General features: G+C 36.1%; 1 protein-coding gene across 1 annotated transcript; it reads left to right on the plus strand.

Annotated features, from left to right (window-relative positions):
* Positions 1-1,203: 1,203 nt before the first annotated feature.
* Positions 1,204-1,884, plus strand: LOC133824939 (uncharacterized). Its single transcript, XM_062257953.1, has one exon. It carries the CDS (start codon positions 1,204-1,206, stop codon positions 1,882-1,884), a length of 681 nt encoding a protein of 226 aa, XP_062113937.1.
* Positions 1,885-22,675: the final 20,791 nt, after the last annotated feature.

Consider the following 22,675-nt stretch of genomic DNA (forward strand, 5'->3'; position numbering starts at 1 on the left):
TTCTCTTATTATTATACATGTATCATTATAACAAGGGGTCCTTGGCAAAATGACCTCTTTTTATAGTGCAATTTGCACTTTGGCTTAGTTTCAATAGTTTTTAGTTAAATGGCCTATTTTACTAATGATTTTTTTGTATTAACCATTTTACCCTTTTAATAATATAATAATAAATTAAAACAAAAACCCTAATAACTATCATCTTCTTCCTCTCACCCTTCCACCCACGATCATCCCCCCTCGCCACCACCACCACCACCACCACCACCACCAACCACTGCCCCCTACTGCCACCACCGCCGGCGAACACTGCTCATCACCGGCTGCCACCATTTCTCCACAAATCCGGCCACCACTCATTCAAAATGTTTGTTTATAAAGCTTTTTTTTATATATAAAATATGAGATTTTTTATATTGTTTTTGTAAATTTAAAATGCAAAATGATTGTTTTAGTATATTGAAAGTATAAGTAAGGATATAGGTTTATTTCTGGAGTTTTATGGATGTTGAAACTTGAAAATCTAAAAAAATTAATGGTGGTTTTGGCTATTTTCGAGATAGAGAAATCCATAATTTTTTGACAGCTTATCTAATTTTTCGACAAGGAGTTTGATATTTTAGACCAGTTGGCTAAATTTCAGACCAATAGTAGTATTTTTTTTGACCACCTGTCTAACTTTTAGACCATCTGTCAAATTTAGACAGGTAGTCTAATTTTTAGACAGATCATCATATATTTTCAGCGACCTGTCAAATTTTTAGACGGGTTGTCGAATTATCAGACAGGTTGTCAAATTTCTAGAATTTCAACTTGATTTTCATTTTTATATATAACTTTTTAATCAAAGTAATACCAATAATTTATATTTGTTTATTGTATTTTTTTCAGATGCCATTCAAAAATATTGTAAGATTATGTGATGGAATGTGGAAAAAGAATGAGGACTCGTGGCAATGTATTTCAAATAGCTCACGATCAAGATCAAGTTTGGTACAAACTAACCTAACTTATGAGTTAGTTGAACATATTTATGAAGTTACAAAAATCGATCGCAACCTCTTCGATATAGAATTAACTTACAAGATAACGAGAATGGTGGAGATTGAACCAATTGCAATAAAAAATAATAGAGACATTGTTAGTTTCTTTACATGGCAAGAGCGTGATTTGGTTCCATTATGTGTGGGTTTGATCAAGAAGATGGAAAATGTGCTCATTAATGATAAACTTGTTACTAATATTGATTCTACTGCAAATGTTGATTCTATTGCAGACATTTCTACTGATGATGATTTTGATGATGCTGGTTTAAACGATGATAATAATGTTGATTTAGATGATGACGATGATGACAACGACGACGACAACAACAACAATGATGATGATGATGACGATGATGATGATGATGACAAAGATAGTGACGATGAAGAGGGGGAAAGAAAGAATATTGATGATGGTCTTGTTGAGGTAAATTTGAATGTCCCATGTCTTGAAAATAGAACTTTTGATGATTACTTTGACGATGCATACATATGTAATGTTCCTGATGCTAGTTCTACACCTCACACTCTTGAAGATAACCATTTACCACTTCCTCGTATATCCCCAAGTGATCATTGTAATGAAATAAGTCATGTTAGTAGTACACCAAGCTCAAATGCAACAAGTATTGATGAAGATTTTTTTTTTGTTGTTCAATATTTTGTGGATAAGAAAGAGTTGAAGATGAAAGTACACATGCTTGCTATACGGCGAAACTTTGAATTCAAAGTGAAAAAGTCAAAAAAGAAATTAGTGGTTTTGGTTTGTGTTGACCCCAATTGTAAGTGGAGAATTCGTGCGACAAAGGCATATACAAAAGGTTTGTTTGGTTTGTGTTGACCCCAATTGTAAGTGGAGAATTAATCAAAACACATACAAATGTTCGGATGAAATACCTGGATTGGTCTTGAGGAATGTCACACAACCTTCGACATGTAAATGGCTCAGAAATTTTGTGAAGACGACCCATAAACTTACCACTTTGACAAAGAAAGTACGATAGCATGCACTGGAAAGGCTCCAAGTGTTTGGCCAAATTTCGTTCAGGTGTGAGGTTTATAATACTATCGAACACTACAATCTCCCACTTCTCCAACTTGACTACCAAAGACACTTAATGTTTGCCTTCGATATTTAGTGGCGTGTAAAGTGTGTGAACATTCTCCCAAGCCTTTCCTCTAAGTGGTTTCTCACCATTAACATACTTAATAAAAACATCATCAAATACAAACTCCTTGTAATTGTTACCTAAATTGAACTTCTCCCAATGTCCACAAAGCCACTAACAACATTATAATCAAAGAGGTCATGATACTTTTGTGACCTTTTTCTCATGCCCCATAAAGCCTCATCTATATGCTGCATTAGTAACATCATTATAAAGGGTAGTGTAAGCAAACATTCATTTATAATATTTGAATAAGTAAAATTAAAAGACAATTATACTATCATTAGTAGATAGCCATGTTGTTGGGGTAAATAACTCTTCGAAGTATTTCCTTTGGTAGCTGTCGGTTCCACAGTTAATTAATATGCTGCACACATCAATTTTTAAATTGTGTTAGGCCTGTAAAGACAATCATAATGCAAGGAGAAATAATAAATTAAAGTACCTTGTGTTTTTCTCATTGAACCACTTCCTAAAACCTCTTCCTTGTGCTCGTCAATCTTGCGAAATGGATCAACTTTGAACCCTTCACATTTTCTAAATTTTCTCCTTTTTGTTGGGTCTGTATATGGTGTCATCAGGGCAAGAGCACGTTTCCTTTTTCTCATTGGCCTAAGATGAGGAGATGTGACCTCAACTTCATTTTCGTTATTGCAAACAACATCATCGCCATTAAAAGTAGGTGGAGTGACATAGCTATACGCATCTCTGCACTCACCACCATCAACTTTTATGCCATTATGTTTAGCCTCCAACTCAATCTCAGGTAGATTAGATTTACAACCAGAACTACGAACCATCATTGATAACACCAAGTCCAATTTGGAGTCCATTTCATCTTGTTGCTTCATCAACTCATTAAAACGAGTGTTCAATTTCTTCTCCAAATCAACCCATAACTTTATCACATTGCCTGAATTCTGATTTGGATTGACATTTGAAGCTGAAGGGCACATTTTTTTTATCATGTGGATCATCTGAAACATCAATCTTCTCTTCTTCCTTATTGTATTCACTCAAAACAGGATTGCAAGCCTTAAGTTTTTTAACAAAGGTATCAATCAAGTCATCGGCTTTATCATTCAATAACTCAAAATCCTTCATGTATGGTTGGCACTTCTCTAACTCAGATGCATGGAGGATATTATGTATGTCAATCTATCAAACAAACATATAACGACTTAAATTTACCTACCCATATTAAAATTAAATTCACACATCACCAAAATGGTAAGTTTGACATACTTTTCCATGAGTAAGCTTCAATTCCTGACTAATCTCTTTGTATTCAGACTCTTTTCCTTCCCAATGTAAGCAACGAGGAGTCGCATTTCCTTCTTTTTGGTTTGCAAATAAATTTCCAAGTAAATATATTGCTTCATAAATCCAAACCTAAAAAACCAAAAATCAAAAGAGATAAATTAGACAAACTAAAGACAAGATACTAATGTTTAAATTCATTCAAATATATTAAACAACTAACCTGAAAAATATAAGGAAAACCATGTAATTTGTATGATTCTTTGCTTTTTTTCCCACCAACCTTATTTTGGTACTTAACATACTTTTTTTTCAAATTCGTCTTCAAACTATCTAATGTGAGATTATAACATAACCTACCCCATGGATATTTGTTAAAGACATCCAAGTCGTCAACAATACCCATGTTTTCCTCCCCTATAGGTTATGAAAGCTCATGTGAAAGCACTACTCCTTCCAAACAATAAAACAAAGCAAGTCTCAAATGATCTCGATTTTTCTTTATATATTTCTTCTTTTTTTTTTCAACTCCCCCGCTAGATTTTCTTCACTCATATCCACAAAAATAGTTTCCAAATCTTTAAGAGTAATGTGTCCTTCTACGTCCCTAAAATACTCTTTTTAAGCCTATTACCCTATCTTAGACTACTCAAGTTTGGGTCATTGGATTTTTCTGCAATTAAAGCCACTAATCAATGCAAACTCGTGCATTGAAAACCTAACAGGTTGACTATCAATATCAAACCATAACTCATTTTCTTTATTAGTTTGTACCCGCCTCTGTAAAAGAAAATGTATCAATTGTCCACTACTCTTTGCTAGGTCAATTAGGTTAAGAAGATGACCAAAACAAGAAGCTATGAATGCTTCCAAATCTTCATAACAAAGTGGTGATCGTATATTCATCAACCCTTGTATCCTGTAGGCTACAAATACACGACTTGAAAAATGCTCATTCTCCATCAATATCGGTCTTAGTGATGGCATGTCTAAAGATTTCACCTGTAAAATTATAACATTATGAATAAATTATATTCTTATTCTTACTTATCCAACAATGATATCACTCTATAATTTATTTATATACCTTAGACAATAACGGTGATGGTTTCAATGAATATTTTTCATTTGTCTCTTCTCTTGCATGTATTGGAAGGGAAGATGATTTATGTGGAGACTTTCTAATTGCTTCTTCTATTGCTTGAGTTGGAGGAGAGGCCGATGTCATTGGAGACTTTTCTGTTACTTCTTTTATTGATTGTTTTTTAGGAGACACCACTAATGAAGTGCTTGAACATCCAGACACTATTTTTCTTGTAATAATACTACCTGTAAAAATATTCAACAAGACCTTAGACAAGTAATTTACAATTTGACAGTCCAAAACTAAATACCTATTACAAAAAATGAGACAAACAATTTACAACTAACCTATCCAAAATTAAGTACCTATTACAAAAATTGAGTCAAGCAATTTATCCCGTTCACAAACCATGCTCAAAAGCTTATTGTCACTACCATATACTCCTAATGAAAAAAATACAACCAAATACTCTATCCCAATAAATTCAGTCATGCATTGTGCTATTCTAGTAAATATCCCAATTGATTTGTTCAGAAATCACAATTCAGTGCAGGAAACCAATCAAAATTGTAGCAGATTATGTAAGTTGGCTATAAAACCTTATTTTCCTAATGCCTCTCATCAAATACATGCATCACTAAGAAAGCTAAGATGTGAATACTAATGTTAGTGACGGTATATATATACACATATAGACTAATGGTACTTCAAATAACAATCCTTAAAAACAGTTGCCCAAAATAAAAAAAAATAAATAAAAGTTTATTTCTTTTTAAAATTAATGAAAAATAGAAAAGTGAAAAATAGAATCATTATTAGAAAGTAATGGAAATAGCTTAGAGATTACTCCAGTGATTCTCCAAAGATTTCTCACCAGATTGTGGACAGAATCACTTTAAGAAATTGACCCAGAATAATAATGTATATAAAGAGATTTTGTATGACTTTCTTTGCATAATTAAAAGGTACATTCACCCAATAAATATTCAAAGAAATGGCATACGCAAACTTGAAAGTTGAGCTTCTTTCTTTCTTTCCTTAATTATTATTTTTACAGTGAGGTGTATAATTCTCTTCTTTAGAGAAATCTCATTAGAACACTCTTAGTGGCTGACGTAAACAACTGCATAATAACAATGGTAAATGTTGTTGAAAAACTCTCTTAGTAATATGTAGAATTCCAAATGATAATGTAAAGTGCCCAAAAGAGGAACCTAAACATCATTAATTTAGCAAAAAAAAGCATGATGTGATATTTTATCATCAATTTCAATACAGCCAATCCAATACCATGCTTCTCTCAATAATTTTATGAAACATCTTTCATGCATAAACTAAATATCTCAATGTAAACCACAAGATTCTTAAAAATCAGTAAAACAAAACATAAATTAAAAATAAATACATAAACACATATATATATATATTGAGAGTAATAGAGAGAAGGGAGGAAGGGAGAAGAGTGAGTGAAGGAGAAGAGGAAGGTCGGGTGGCTTGCCGTGAGTGAAGGAGAAGATGGCTGTCGGGTAAAAAAGAGAACAAAGGAGATGGAGGGATAGGTCGCTCGGGTCAATGAGAGAACAAAGAGACAAGAGGGAGGGATGGGTCATATACCTGGGTCGGCGTTAGGGTCTTGCTGGCTGGAGTGCGCCACCATGAGTGACGGTGTCGTGAGCAGAGGAGACCGGAGGAGAAGCCGTGAGTGATGGAGAAGACCAGCCCTTTTTACGATTTAGGGATTAGACATTTCTTTTTTATTTTATTTTTCAAAGTAAATGAAAGGGTAAATTGGTAAAATTTTACCCATTCATTTAAAAAAGAGCCCATTTAGCTAAAATGTTTTGAAAGTAGGTTATTGTGCAAAATGCACTATAAAAAAGATCCATTTCCACCAATTTCTCTTATAACAAACAAACTAATAATATTCACAAAAGTGTTTATATTATACTTGTGCTATGTTTATTATTTTGTGAATCATTAAAATCAACTGACAAATAAAATAAATATTTTTTTTATATTATATATATTAACAATGAAATATTTTATTCTTATTTTTTTACATTATAAAATATTCACTAAAGTCTTTGTATCATATCTAGTCATTGTTTATTATTTTGTACATCACTATAATCAACAGACTTAAAAAATATACAATTTTGTTTGCTTTAATACAATTGGTCAACCTTAAGAACTTTATTTGTTTTTTCAAAATTCACCTTAATACAATTGGTCAACCTTAAGAACTTTATTTTTTTTTTTCAAAATTCACCTTAATATATTTGTCCAACTTCTTAAAAAAATAGATGGGAGTTAAATTCAGAGTATGTATACTTGGACGAGATCCTCTGTGGCCCACCAATAATGAGACATCTGCAATTTATTCTTACTTGCATACAGAGTAACTGAGTGAGCTATACAGCCTAGTAAGGAAGCAAAACTTAAGCAAGTGATCACATACTCACAACATATCATAATATCTCATCTTAGCTAATACCTCTATCTTAGCAATTAATTCATAACTTAGTAATATAGTTAAGACAATCTCATAGTCAACAAGTAATTGCAATCACAGGTCATTAATCATATCTCAAACCATTCCTTGTCATCGGACATAACTGAGAGGTGATCAGCCTCAAGACCTCCGCTGTCAGGAGAATACCACTTACCGTACTTGAATGGAAATTTCACTATTTACACGATGATAATGTTGTATATTGGGCTTACCCAATAATATGGTTAGATAGGTACCCACATCTATAGAACCCTAGCAAGAACAACACAACATATTGCACTTATACATAGCAAGCATCACCAACAATTGCTTTCATTCATAACAAGCAAACATAGCATTGTAGTAATCATAGAAAACATACACAACATTGCATTTTTTTTACCATATATATCTCATATACAGTCCTATAAACATTTCTAGAAACATACTAAGCATACTAAATGGTTACAAACCACATATCCTAAGTTACTTAAGTGTAGACTTGCATACCTCGAGTCCTTAGTACAACAACTTAACTTTTCTTTCCTTTGTGAGTCGCGATTGCTTCTAAGTCATATAATTCCAGAACAACATACATAACACTTGGGTCTTCAAACCCGTTGAAAACATCGCCACCACCATTCACCATGGAAGCTAGCAGTTGCATCATTTCCAAAAATAATAATAATAATAATAACTACCCCAAGAACACCATCAACTTAGATCTAATCTCCATAAACCAAAGATCATCATTCCTTAACACATATAATAATCGAAACTATAATTTAACACCAACTATCATATACAATTCATCAACATATAGATAGAAACTTAAGAACTTGTTGTCACCTTTATGGTTGAACCCCTTTGGTGTTCTTCTCCTCTCTTTTTCAGTTTTCTATCTCTACAAACATCAATTATGAATTTATTAGGAACTTAACTAGGACCGAAAAACACCAAAAGAAACAATCAAAACTCACCCTTGATATTGTTTCTTGCCTAATTTCCGTCATTAAGCAATAACATATGCTCTTAAATACAAGTAACTACTCATAACCACCCATTATTCCAATAATGAGTCCATAATAATCCAATAAATAATTTAAGCTTAAAACTATAACTTAAACTCCAAAAATGCTTTGATATTTTCGGTTATACCACTTAAACTTTGCAAACATTTTAATGATTAATGTATATCTCCAACATATAAAATCATAGTCTAAATCTCCCAAAAATATTCTATAATAGCCCAATAATTTTCTAAAAATATTTTAGGACTCTAGTGATGAGTTACAACCCAAAACTATACTTTATAAAAATATATATTCCCTCTTATATTTACTTTTACACTAAAGTCCTCAAAGGCTATCTAAGCTATCCACTTATTATTTTTATTATTAAAATAATATTCACTTTATTTTTTTTAATTATCAAACATCGTTCATATCATAAATATTCAGTTAAAACAAATATTTAATTAAATAAAAAATTTAACAGGATATTACAAAACAACTTATTCATATTGTTACGTGTAGTGCACAAAGAGATAGGTGTGTCATATATAAGATAGATTGTATAGGATAGGGACATGATGAAAAAAAGAATTATGATAATCTTTGTTAGAATATAAAAGTTTGTAATTCATGGATCGATGGTCATTTGAGACTTGACCTTAATCCTGAAGTATGTAATGGACTTCTGTTTGTAATCCTATGACTTTGAATTTATCAGGCACAATCATTGAAAGAACCTATAGACCTAATTTTTTGATATCTTGGAGTCATAAAAATACAGGTGGATAGGAACATACTTTACATATATGGAATCAACTGTTTCCTTGATGGGAAGTAGATGAGTTATTCCTTTCGGTTGATATGGTACTTGAACATATAGCGCTCAATTTCTGTTGAGAACATAAATCTCATCTATAATTGAGTTACATAAATATTCATTAGAGTATCAACAACACCGATTGATAAAAATTTAATTAGAAAGGTTAACACACATTAGAGCTAGCTCTAATTTGACAACTTTATGAGTTACAACTTCTAATTATATAAGACTATAGTTTTGAGAGTGAAACTATGAAGTTTTAGTGGAGTAATTTGTAGATAGTAAATTAATTCATTTAGCCAAGAGTTAGTGAGATAATTTACTTACTAAAGCTTAGAACTATGAGTCATTTTATCCTCAAACTAGCTTGATAACACAAATAAGATATTTGGTGAATAAAAGAAAAAATAAAGTATTATTTCAAATTATTATTTGGGAAATAATAATTTTGTTTTCCATTATTATGAGATAATAAAATAGGAAACAAAATATGTTAATGTTTTATAGGAATTAATCTTCGAGCAAATTAATTAATTCTACCAATTATTTATAGTGTATACATAAAATGGTATAATTAAAAAGTTAATTGCTAATAATCATATGATTTTGAACCATATGGTAGGCGCCTACCATAGTTGTGTACTATGATGGATGACCAAGTCCAAGCACAAGGAGAGCTAGGGCAACAACTCACTCCTCTAGTCTCATGGTTCTATAAATAGATCCTTAAGAGATAAGAGGTGAGTTAGACTTTTAACCCATCCATTGAATAGGAGACCACGCATCATCCTTGGTTTTTTGAAGTCATAGTTTGGAAGATAAACGACCTAGAAGTTATTACTACGGTGAAATGCATAGTAGAAAAGTTTTATTCATCTTGCACACTATTGAGGTATTTTCTCTATTCATGCTTTTTGTTATTTTTCTCATTAGATCCACGTGCATGAGAAGATCCCATTCTCGTTTATGGTTGCTAGAGTGCGATTTATCTCATACAATAAAATGTTTATTTTACAATATTTTGATATGGGATATCATACTTTTGAAGTACTAACACGCATGTAATCAAATCCAACAATTTAAGAAGGGTCTCAAAATGGTGTAGACCAACAATTTGTTGAACTATTTTAGGAGCTTGAAGCTGAATTATACCCTATTTTTCTTCCTTGATTTTTTTTAGCAAAACTGTCACACATGAAGGTCATCAATAAATGGACAAATGAGGCATTTGATGAGCTTTTTAAGTTATTGAAATTTTCATTTCAAAAGGAAAACAAGATTCCATGTACATACTATGAAGCTCAGAAGAAAATGAAGAAGTTAGGGTTGGGATACCAATCACTTTATGTTTGCAAGTATGATTGTGGTTTGTATTGGTAGAAGCATGCATAGAAGCAAAATTTTCTAATTTATGGTGAGAGTAGACGGGTTGACAATAACACAAAGGGAAAAAATGTTCCTTAAAAAGTGATGTGTTACTGCAATTTGACGCTAGGTTGAAACGCCTTTGTGGTTAAAGACATACTACAAATAATATGAATTGGCATGGTATTGGATGGGTTAAAGAAGATGGTTTGATGAGACATTTGGTTGCTAGGATTGCTTGAAAATATTTTTGACACAAGAAATATTGATTTTGCCATAGTACCTAGAAATGTATTCTTAGGTTTGGCTGCTCCCAAGTTTAATCTATTTGGTAACATAAGCATGTCAATTGTACCCCAAAATAAATACGGGCTAAATTACTCAGCATCGGGTACAGCTGGCAGAGAAGCGTACAGATAGGACATCTAGCTAATCCTGAAGTGAGAAGCTCGAGTTAAACTTGATAGCTTACGACAACTAGATAGTCTCCAAATCGCCTCTTGCGCCAACAACTTAGTTTGAGATGCACGATGGCCAGATCATCTTCTAGAAACTTTGAATCTAACCCGTGTGAAGTTAGGTTAGTTCTTCGACATCCAGCTCAAAGGAAGTGTTCAGCTTGCGGAAGCCTGGTCTTGAAGCTCAGTGAAGGATCCCAAAAGACTTAGAGATTCCTTATACGCTCATTAATTCTAAAATATTACTCTGTATTTATTACCCGATTTTGGGGGCATAGAATCGATAGGCATTAATATATTTATGTAAATGAGATGTTACCCAAAATGTAAGTTACCATATTTATGCACTGTTACCCAAAACTTTCCAGTCAGAATTCCCTATAAATACAGGGGAGAATGGACATAAAATGGGAGAACATTTTTATATACTGAAACTCTGCTGAAATTGTGACAAACAATTTCATGGTGAGAAACAAACAGATTAATAAGAGTGACTCATGGACTAGGTGAATTTTAACCACTGAACCTCGTAAAAGTGTGGGTGAACTTACTCTTTTTTATTTATTCAATTACGGTTTAGAAAAAGCCTAATATCTCTTTCGGATTTCTTAATCTACTGTTGGCGACAAACTGCGTCAACACCGTCTTACATATATGAAAAATAATATTGGCAATATACAATCTGCCACCCTAGTTATGTATGAATATGTCTTTTTTCATGTTGACATTGTTGATCCTAGGCCTTTGGAAATAACATGGATATCTTTTAAAGACCTCAGGTGGAAGTAATAAAAATACTATGTGGGTATTTGAGTTTAAATGCGAGATGTCACAACTAACAGTATCTTCACAATGCTCGCAACATTATAATGGATTATCAATGATTTCCTTGATTGTAGTAGTTTGTTTGGTTAAAGTAGGCAATGATATAAATCATATCTTACTTGTAATGAAGACACTCCCTCAATGTGCATAATTGGGTCATAACTTATGTTAGTCATAGAAATTTATCCTTGGAGTATGAGTAAAAAGTATGATGGGAAATATGAGAGGAGACTTCCTCCTAGATGATTTAGTGGTCAAGATATATTAGAACAACTAGCACATTTGTTGAATAAGCATATCATTTTCAGAGGTGTGAAATGAAAGTGAGTTCCAAAACATTTGAATTAGACTAAAAAAATGTGTTTTCTTCAACCTTGAGTATGGTCTTCACTTCAGTTTGAATTATACCTTAAAAAAAAAAGGCAAAAACTATGATGAAATCATAAGCAGAGTACTCTAGGACAACAAATGATAAACGACGTTTTTGTAAGTTTATAGAAGAAGTTAAACTTCAAGATGACTTTAGTTTAAAATTTAAGAATAAAGTGTGTGATAATGATACCAACATTACAAAGTTGAAGTCGCGTGATTGTCACATAATTTTGTAGCATTTTCTACCAGTGGAGTTTGAGGCTACTTGCATAAGCCCATTTTGACAACAATCATCAAACTTTGAAACTGTAATGCCCTGGATAACCAAGACCATTACACTGTGTGTTTTAAAATAGTGCAAGACTTGCTAATCAAGTTATTTGAACAATAATGTGATCCTAAGGTCAATTACCAGGTTAGGTATAAAAGATTTTGAACATAAACGATTAATTTTCATAAAAAAAAAGATATTTGGTACATGGGATCCCAAAAAGAAAATAATTTAAGAAACAATTTACAATTCTCAAAAGTTATGTACAACCAGTGGCCACTCTAATGGCAAAATACAAATTTTAGGCTATGTGTTATCCCCAAAAAATTGGAGATCGATGACGTGGCGATAGAGGTGACAAGTGGCAGTACATGGTCTGTAAACGACACATTAATAGTCGTTTAAAATACATTGGCTCCTCAGAGTTGTGATAAAGTGATCTGGCTTAAGAGTGGCCCGGTAGACCAATGAAGAATTTTGACTGGGCAGTCAAGTGTCATGACCGGCCAGGCATGACCTTGTCCGACCAGTCATATGGTTGTTTGCCCAGGCATGATCTTGTCTGCCCATGCATGACCTTGTCTGCCCAGGCATGACCTTGTTCGGCCAGGCATGACCTTGTCCGACCAGTCATATGGTTGCCTGCCCAAGCATGACCTTGTTTGCCCAGGCATGACCTTGTCTGCCCAGGAATGACCTTGTCTGCCCAGGCATCACCTTGTCTGCCCAAGAATGACCTTGTCTGCCCAAAAATGACCTTGCCTACCCAGGCATGACTTTGTCCGACCAGGCATGAACTTGGTCGATCGGTCATGACCATGTCCGACCAGTCAAGTGCATGTCTGCCCAGCTAAGTGCATGTCTGCCCAGTCAAGTGCATGACTGCCCAGTAGAGGTGTGGCCGACTAGACTAAAGGTGATATGGTTCGACCAGGTAGAGGAGGACTACGTCAAGATTCCCAGAAACGGCTTCAACAAGAATCGGTCTTGGCATACGCGGGAATCTCTCATTTATCCCATGATTGTAGTATACTGTTATATTTTGAATATTGTTGTAATTTAAATATAATGAGAATAATAAAATATCCCGATTATGGGGGATATCAACTGTACGATCCTGAGCCTATAAATACAAGGCTTATGGCATCATAAAGGGGGACTTTTGATTCAAGTTCTAATTTTCTAGAGAGAGAGAGTACTTGTATTTCAGAGAATTCTTGTATTCTTGTAATCTGCACTGAAGAAACTCAGTTGACTCAGGTTCATCTGATCTTGAGTGCAGATCTATAATCACAACTCTAAGTGGATTAGGCTATTACCAACATATTGGGGCTGAACCACTATATGTTGGGTCGTTTATTTACTTTGTGTGTTATTTACTTTCTTTTCAAAATCGTTTGGGTCGTTTATTTCTCTTGAAGGTTTTTGTCGCATTTGACGTTCTCACGTCGTTGGCCAAAAACACGGTCAACACTATGTCCCTATACTTTTCCTTGACCGTGGCAGATGAGCAGCTGACAATGCACACCTCACCCTCAGAGCTCTCCAACACATGGTTGGTCTAGCTTGCCCTTGCGTTTACCTGCACCACGTAGCACCCGTGAGTAAAGGCCCAGGAAGAAAACCATAACATCAAATACATAATTAGTAATAGCATCCAATCAATCATAAGATAGTCATTCAAAAGCTCAACAAATCGTAAGCATCAAACTGACAATAGTAAACATGTACATTCAAAAATATATCTCAACAAATATACAAGTGCTCAGGTCAGTGCCCTTATGCCAAGCCCTCTGTTTACTCAACTGACTCCGGCTCGCTTAGGCCGAGTCCTTTATTTATCTAGCTGACCCCGGCTCACAGTGGCTAAGCCGCGTCCTGTGCGCAAATCATCAGCCCCGACTCTCTTAGGTCGTTCATTTTATGTTTCGTATAACAATATCATAGTTACACAACACATATACTCAGACACAGGGAATCTCAGTCCCAACACAGCCACACATGGGTGCAAATTTCTTACCTTGAATTTCGAGCGGAGAATATAGAACGGTCTCGAGCACGATCCTCAGTCCTGAGCCTTGGCGATAAACCTGGTCATAGTGGTCAATGGGTAATTATCAATTTCTAATCCAAATAAATACTTTAGGAGACAAAAACTAGCCTTTGGGACATCGATTTCTACTAAACCGGGCAGTAGAAATCGTCCCGAGCGCCTAGGTTCGAACCCCCAAGCCTTACCAATCCTAGAAACCATCCTAAGGCAAAATCCCCTAGGCGTGTCGCAACCTGACCCTAAGGGTCGCGGCGCGCCCCCTCGTGCCCAGAATTTCTGGGTTTGCTCAACATATTTCCCAGCGAAATTCCTCAAAATTCAATCCTAATAAGCCTCCCAACCAGAATCAAAATCAACTACAAGTTCAGGACTTGTAACCACCCATTTTAAACAAAAAACCACAACAATTATCCTGAAGCCACTATCCCAATTCAGTAGAAATTCATACTCTCACTAACACTCAAATTCAGAAGCTAACCAAGCACTTATAACATTATCTAAACCCAACAAGAAATTCAGAGATGAGAAACTAGAATTCTTACCTCAGTTACAGCTTGAATTTCTCCAACTATCCTCTGCCCTTTTTCAACTTAATTCCCTAGTTTAACCCAGCCAAAATCAGCTTCAAATCCCAGCTTGTTCCCTTAGCTTTTCTTTAAAAATTCAGAAACTCTCCTTAGACTTTTTTAGAGAAGAAAATGTGAGATAGAGAGTGAGTGAGATAGAGAGTGAGTAGGAATTGAGAGTACTCAAGTGATTTTTTGCTAATTCTATAACCCCATAAAGTATATCCTTTAATATCTAAAAATACTATTTTTTCCCTCAAAGCTTATTAGTCCTCTAATTGTCCCTAGGGGTAAAATGGTCATTTCGCTCCCGGTTCCCTCTAATGCCTCAAGTGTTCCTACTATTAAATAATTAAACCTATCATGTTCAATAAATTACCACATACTTATTCAATATCTAATAATTCCCCAAATATATTCTCTAAATTCCCAAAAACACCCCTTGGCTCCCCCCAAGCCGGGTATTAAACCCCGCTGTGACTATTTCGCTAATCTTCTCACTAGGATCGTCTCAAGCCATATACTGCAAATATATCTACATAATAACGTGGTTTCAATCATTTATCACATTTATGCCCTCAACGGGCCAAAATTACAAATATGCCTATATAAGCTATAAAGGGCACACATGCATATCTAATACTCGTAAACATGCATATCACATATTCATATAATCATATCAATTATGCATGTCACGTAATCATGCATTTAACCAATTACACATACATATACCAATTATGTCATCTTGACACGCTAATCAAGGCCTTAAGCCCTATTAGCAATTTTGGGTCGTTACAGAAACTTTTTGAAATAGATTTGTGCTCAGACATTGATTACGAAGGATATGGAGAATGCACAAGATAAGTTGATACATATCTTATGCAAGTTAGAATTAATTTTCTCTCCTACATTTTTTTTAATGATTCATTTAGTTCTTCACTTATTAGAAGAAAATATTCTTGGAAGACCTGTCTACATGAAGTGGATGTATCCATTTGAAAGATATATAAGCAAAATTGAAAAATTATGTCAAGAATAATGCATGTCGTGATGGTTCCATAGCTGAGAGTTATGTTGTTGATAAAGCTTTGACATTTTGCTCAATGTATCTTGGGCAAGTTGAGATAAAGTTTAATCACCATGAAAGAAATTAGGATATTATCATTTTGAAAAGACAATTTTCTATGTTTGAATCATAATATCGACCAATTATCAAAAACAATTTCATATCCTTTGATAAGCTGGTTTGAAAGGTAGTATAATGATTTATACTCAACAATTGTCTTAATATCCAAGTGTATATGAAATTGGGATATTTTCATTTATATATTTTTTTAAATTTCCATCTTCGATATATTTTTTTGACAAATTATGTATACATATTCCATGTTGAGATTGGTTAAATATAATGATTAAGTAGTCTTACACAAGGTGATATAAAAAGCTTAACTATTTCACTTAAGTTGAAGTGCAATTATGAGTTTTTGCTCTAGGCATCTATAATTGATTTTTTTCTTATATAAAGTAATACAATGAGGTATCTAAGCATGCTCAAAAAATTTTGCAGCATTTGGAGTTGATTAATGTAACGTCCCAAATTACCTATAAGGCTTAGGGCCTTGATTAGGGGGCTAGGATGCCAAACTATAGAAAATTATGTGTTTATATGATATTTATGTGTATCATTGTATGATTAAGTGAGTTATATTATAATATGACTTGATATGCATTTTTAGGTGTATTAAATATGGATGTGGGCCCGTTTCTTATCAGAATGACAACTTTTGTAATTTGGCTCGTTATGGGTAAATTTGGAGAATATGTGCATATATGTGATATATGTGTAGGACCACATTATTATGTGGATAAATTTGAGTTACTCGACACGAGGCAATCCTAGGGAGCAAGTTAGCGGGAAATTCACAACGGGACCAATACTTGAATCGGGGTGAGTCAAGGGGTATTTTGGGTATTTAGTACGTTACCGAGATATTGGGTAATGAGATTGAATAATCAAGGATACATTCGGAGTTAGTGAGATTAGGAGGGAGTTTTGGGAATTTTTACTATTTTACCCTCGGGGACGTTGATGGGGTACCCAGTGCCTTGGGATTTGCTTAAGGTTACTTGAGCTCGAAGTAACCTGAAAGAAACAAAAACACGTTCAACTCTCTCATTCTCTCTCATGTTCTCTGCTTTTTGGCGCTCGATAGCATTTTCGAAGGAAACTCGAGTTTTAGAGCTCGGATTCAAGCGAGGATAGAGTCATAACGATTCTAGGGAAGATTAGAAGCTTGATAGCCTGAGAATTTAGCTGGAAAACAACTTAATTAGAGGTAATCTAAGAATTAAGTTATGAGTTTTGAGTTCTTAAGCTTTGATTGGATTTTATGGTTTTGATGAGTTTTTGATTCATTTATAACTCGACTTTTGATGGTTTTGGGCTGCTGAGTTGATTGGGAGCTTTACTTTTGGGATTTGGTTATGTTTGGATAAGGTTTTTGAAGGATTTGGCTTGAGAAAAACGGAGAAAAAACAGAATTTTCATGTTGAGTCGTGGGCGTCATGGCTCTCATGGACGCAGGGAGAAGCAGGCACCCTTGGGCCATTTGAGTCACGACGCCTGTTAAGGCATGCCGTGGAGCAAGTGTAGTCAAGGATGAGCCGTGGGCTCTCTGACTTGGGGCAGGACACACCTCAAATGTTGGGCCCCGACGCTTAAGGGGTTTTTGGGCCCTGGGGAGGTTTTGAGTGTGGGAACTCCAACCTAAGGGCTTGGGATTGATCCTACTACCAGTTTTAGTAGGATTCGACGTCTTGTAGGCTAGGACTCAGTCCAGAAGCCTTTATTTACTCATTTTTTACGCGATTCTATACTTTTTTGTGACTAGGTTATCGCTAGGGGATATGAATCAGGATCGTGCTCGAGGGTCGTTCTTAATTTGCATTACACTCGAACCCGAGGTAAGAAAAATACACCCAATATGTGATGTACATGATTAGGGCTTGGCCCAAATGGTTAATATGGATTGGATTAGGGCTTGGGCCCCTTAGAATGTGCATGATTATGATTATGTCTGAGATTGCTTAATTAAGTATGTTGAATGCTTTGTATCTGGATATTTGCTATATGATATATTCCTGTCTGCATTATCAGATTGAAAAGACTTGACTTATGAGTCAAGAACGGCAATAGTGCATTGAGCACTAGTCAAAAGCATTGACTTATAAGTCAAGGGTGGCAATAGTTCATAGCGCATCATACACTTGTCCGACCCAATGGTCGTGGAAAATTAAGCGCCAGGTATGCTGGGCCAGCTCCAAGGCTGGTTATATAGAGGATAGGGCAATGGGCCCCGAGGTGATTTATTAGTCCCATATCCTAGGGTTGGGCCCCCGTATGATTCATTAATCATGTATTTTGGGCAACAGGCCTCGGTATGATTCATTAATCATGTATTTTGGGAAACAGGTCCCGATATGATTCATTAATCATGTTTTTTGGGCAACTGGCCCCGATATGATTCTGTTAATCATATAAGTAGGGCATCTGGCTCCATATGGAGTTGTAGTCATTTATATGTATGGTATGCATGCATGAGTAGGGTTATTACTGCCAGACATGCTTATTATGATTTGGTAACGTGGTAACGTGTTATTAACTAATTTTGAGCATGTTTAAGTTTTCTTGCTGAGCCTTGGCTCACGAGTGCTATGTGGTGCAGGTAAGGGAAAAGGTAAACTGGACAAGCCATGAGTTGGAGAGCTTTAGTGGAAATGTGTACATATGAGGCTGCTTGACCACCACCTCCAAGGTTTCTCAGAGGAACTAGGGTTAAACCCTATTTTTGTCGCTTACGTCGGTTGGTTGTAATTTTTGAGTTGTAATTACCCTATTGAAACTGTAAACAACTTCGTAAACATTAATAATGGGATCCCATGTACAACTTAATGTTTTAACAAAATGACTATTCCTTTTGACTAAAATATTTAACCCTAAATTGTTGCACATTTATGGCCAAATAACTCGATTAGTGAGCCTAGCACTATATAAAATACACAGTGCAATGGTCTTGGCAAACTAGGGCGTTACAACTTGGTATCAGAGCGTGCCAAGGTTAAGGGTTTCTGAAGAAAGGATGGGAATGTACACTCGCCACTAAAGACATGCTCAACTCAGGGTTTGTAACTATTTATGTGGTTATGTGTTTAACTGCTTAAATAGGATATAAATGCCTTATCTGCATGCCTTATTAGGTAGCATGAGATATTTTGATAGGGTCTGGCCCTTGACTATTGCATGAATGATAAGGATGTGCTTATTAGAATTGACATTGCTTGTGAATGCAAATGAAACATTTGTTAGCATTGTTATATGGACATGTAGCTCAGGACACACATATTAGCGCCATCATAGATACATGTGTGCCAGAAAATGTTTAATAACATTGTTACTTGATTATGAATGTTAGAAAGTTCTTATCAGTACCATGCTTGGATATGGACATGAATCGACGTGCTTATTAGCATGACTGATTAATGTGAATGATTATTTGTTTGGTCTTGGACTGTGAGGCGGCAAGAGGTTTAGTTATTACTACCTAACTGGCCGAATTGATTTTGCAGCAAGGTATAAGCTTTGAAGTATGGTTCCAAGGCAGATGGAATCATCAGATGGCAAGGAAGATCAGAGCCCGAATGACAGACAGGGTTAGAATACAAACAGGTTAGACCCCTCCGCCAGCTCTTGAGAACTGGAAACAAGTACTTGCTGATATGCAAGCTAGGTTATTGAGGCAGGAAGAAGAAATCCGCCTCCTGAGACAACAACAGGTTCCTGTAGAGAACATTTTACTAGAGGTACCACCTATGATGGTGCCAATAGTAGAGCAACTGCTAGAGGCTAGGAATAGATGAGAACCTCTCTATGAAAGGTTTAGGAAACAGCACCCTTCAGGTTTTGAGGGTAGTGCATATCCGGCTAAGGCTGAAAAGTGGATGAGTATGGTTATCACTATCCTAGATTTTATGATGGTATTTGGTAATGAGAGGGTGGCCTATGCCACATATATGTTCCGGAAGGATGCCCGAATTTGGTGGAAGGTGATATCCCATACTAGGAATGTTAATACCCTAGATTGGGAAGAGTTTAGAACTCTTTTGAGAAGTATTACAATGATCCCATCAGGGCTGCAAAAGCTGAATAGTTCAGTAAACTGCTTCAGGGGAAAATGTCAGTGATAGAATATGTATTGAGGTTCGATAGACTAGCCAAGTTCGCTGCAGACTTGGTGTCCACTAATGGGATAAGGAAGGAAAGATTCCTTCAGGGGCTACAGCCTATGATTGCCCAGGATGTTCGCATTACCACCGTGCCAGGGGTGACAACTTATGCACAGGTGGTACATAAGGCCCTTACTTCTGAGGGCGCAAAGAACAAGATCTGGCGCAAGAACACGACCAGGAGAGATATTAGGAGGATGGAACCTCCATTTATGAGTTCAAGTAGGGGCGGAGGCCCCATTGATCAGAGAAGAAAGGCTCCAGATGCCTTTCCAGCTCCAGGCCCTGATAGGAGACTACGTGGTATTCAGATAGGCCGCCAGGGCGACAATGAGGGATGGAGGACCTTTCCAGAGTGCGCCAGATGTAGGAGGCGCCATATAGGAGAGTGTCAGGCAAAGGCTTGCTTTTTGTGTGGGATAGTGGGGCACTTAAAGGAAGATTGCCCAAAAGCAAGAAAGGAAGAACTAAGAAAGGCAGATAGCTCGACCCCAACTCGAGTATTCGCACTGAAACAGGCCAAAGCTGAGGCTTGTGCCTCAGTAGTCATAGGTCAACTTTTTAGTGTTGGGACCCCTTATACTGTTTTGATTGATTCTGGTGCTACACATTCTTTTGTTGCTAGTGGAATTATTGATAGATTGTGTAGACCATTTGATTATTATGTTTGGGGTTTGGAACCTTATTGCCCACTAGGGAGTTAGTAGTATCCAGGAGATGGGTCAGATCATTGCCAGTGACAGTGGAGGGCGGAGAGTTGTCAATCAATTTGATAGAGTTGGTTATGACCGACTTCCATATGATTCTGGGTATGGACTGCTTAGTGAAGTATGGGGCAACCATAGGCTGCAGGAGGAAGATGGTAACCTTTGAGCTTGAGGGTGAGGATCCTTTTGTAGTTGTTGGCACTGTGCATGGACCCCGTGTACCTATGATATTTGTATTCAGGGCTAGAGATTTATTTCAAGGTGGTTGCATAAGATTCTTAGCCAGTGTGATTGATACCACTCAGGTCGTGCCAGTGGGACAAGAGGAGACTAGACTAGTCTGTGAGTTTCTGGATGTGTTTCCAGAGGATTTACCTAGGTTGCCGCCACACAGAGAGATAGAGTTTGTTATTGAACTAGCACCAGGGACAGAGCCAATGTCTAGGGCACCGTACAAAATGGCCCCAGCAGAGTTAAAAGAATTAAAGGTGTAGTTGCAGGAGCTATTAGACTTGGGTTTTATTAGACCCAGTTTCTCACCATGGGGTGCACCAGTCCTATTTGTGAAAAAGAAGGATGGTTCTATGAGGATGTGTATTGACTACAGGGAACTGAACAAGTTAACAATTAAGAACAAGTATCCTAAGGCAAGGATAGATGACATATTTGATCAGCTGCATGATAAGACTGTATTCTCAAAGATAGATCTTCAATCTGGTTATCACCAGCTGAGGATCAAGGAGGGAGATATACCGAAGATTGCCTTTCATACCAGGTATAGGTTGACTAATGCCCCAGCTACTTTTATGGATCTGATGATCAAGGTGTTTAAAGATTATCTAGATCGGTTTGTGATCGTCTTCATCGATGATATTCTGGTTTATTCTTAGTCAGAGTCTGAACATGAGCAGCATCTCAGGTTGGTTCTACGGAGGCTGAGGGAAACAGACTGTTTGTGAAGTTCAAGAAGTTTGAGCTTTGGTTACCTTAGGTAACTTTCCTTGGTCATATTTTCAATAGGGATGGGATTAAGGTGGACCTAGCCAAGATTGAGGTAGTCAGAGATTGGCCAAGGCCAAGGAATGCCTCAGAGATCAGGAGCTTCCTTGGATTGGTAGGTTATTATAGGTGTTTTTTGGAAGGGTTCTCAAGGATTTCTACCTCATTCGCGGAACTAACACACAAGAATCAGAAGTTTGAGTGGTCAGATAAGTGTGAGAGTAACTTCCAGGAGTTGAAGCAGTGATTGATCACAACTCTAGTTCTGAGTATTCCAACAGATCAGGAGAAGTTTTTGGTATACTGTGATGCCTCAAGACAGGGTTAGGATTGTGTTCTTATGAAGATGAGAAAGGTGATTACCTATGCATCACGTCAATTGAAAGAGTATGACAGAGATACCCCACTCATGATCTAGAGTTGGCAGCAATGGTCTTTGCATTAAAGGTATGGATGAATTACCTTTATGGGGAGAAGTGTGAGATATACACTGACTATAAGAGCTTAAAGTACTTTTTTACACAGAAAGATCTGAACATGAGACAGAGGTGTTGGTTGGAGTTAGTGAATAATTATGATTGTGAAATTTTGTATCACCTAGGAAAGCCCAATGTGGTGGCAGATGCCTTAAGTCGGAAGGGTCTGGGATAGTTATATAGTGCTAGACATATATCTAGGGAATTGGTAGAGGATATGACCAGAGCTGGAGTAGAGTTGCCGGTGGGCTTTTTGGCCAACATTACGCTGCATTCTACACTATTAGAGAGAATAAAGCAAAGTCAGTTGGGTGACACAACTGACAAAGATTAGAAGGGACGTTCTAGCTGGAGTGGCTAGGGATTATACAGTGTCTGATATGTGTTTGCTGAGGTATAAGGGTCGGATCTGTGTTCTAA

Source organism: Humulus lupulus, chromosome 3 (assembly GCF_963169125.1).
Source record: "Humulus lupulus chromosome 3, drHumLupu1.1, whole genome shotgun sequence".
NCBI classification, from domain to species: Eukaryota; Viridiplantae; Streptophyta; class Magnoliopsida; order Rosales; family Cannabaceae; genus Humulus; species Humulus lupulus.

Coding starts and splice junctions, on each gene's coding strand:
- LOC133824939 (XM_062257953.1), top strand. CDS start 1,204: ATGGAAAATGTGCTCATTAATGATAAACTTGTTACTAATATTGATTCT.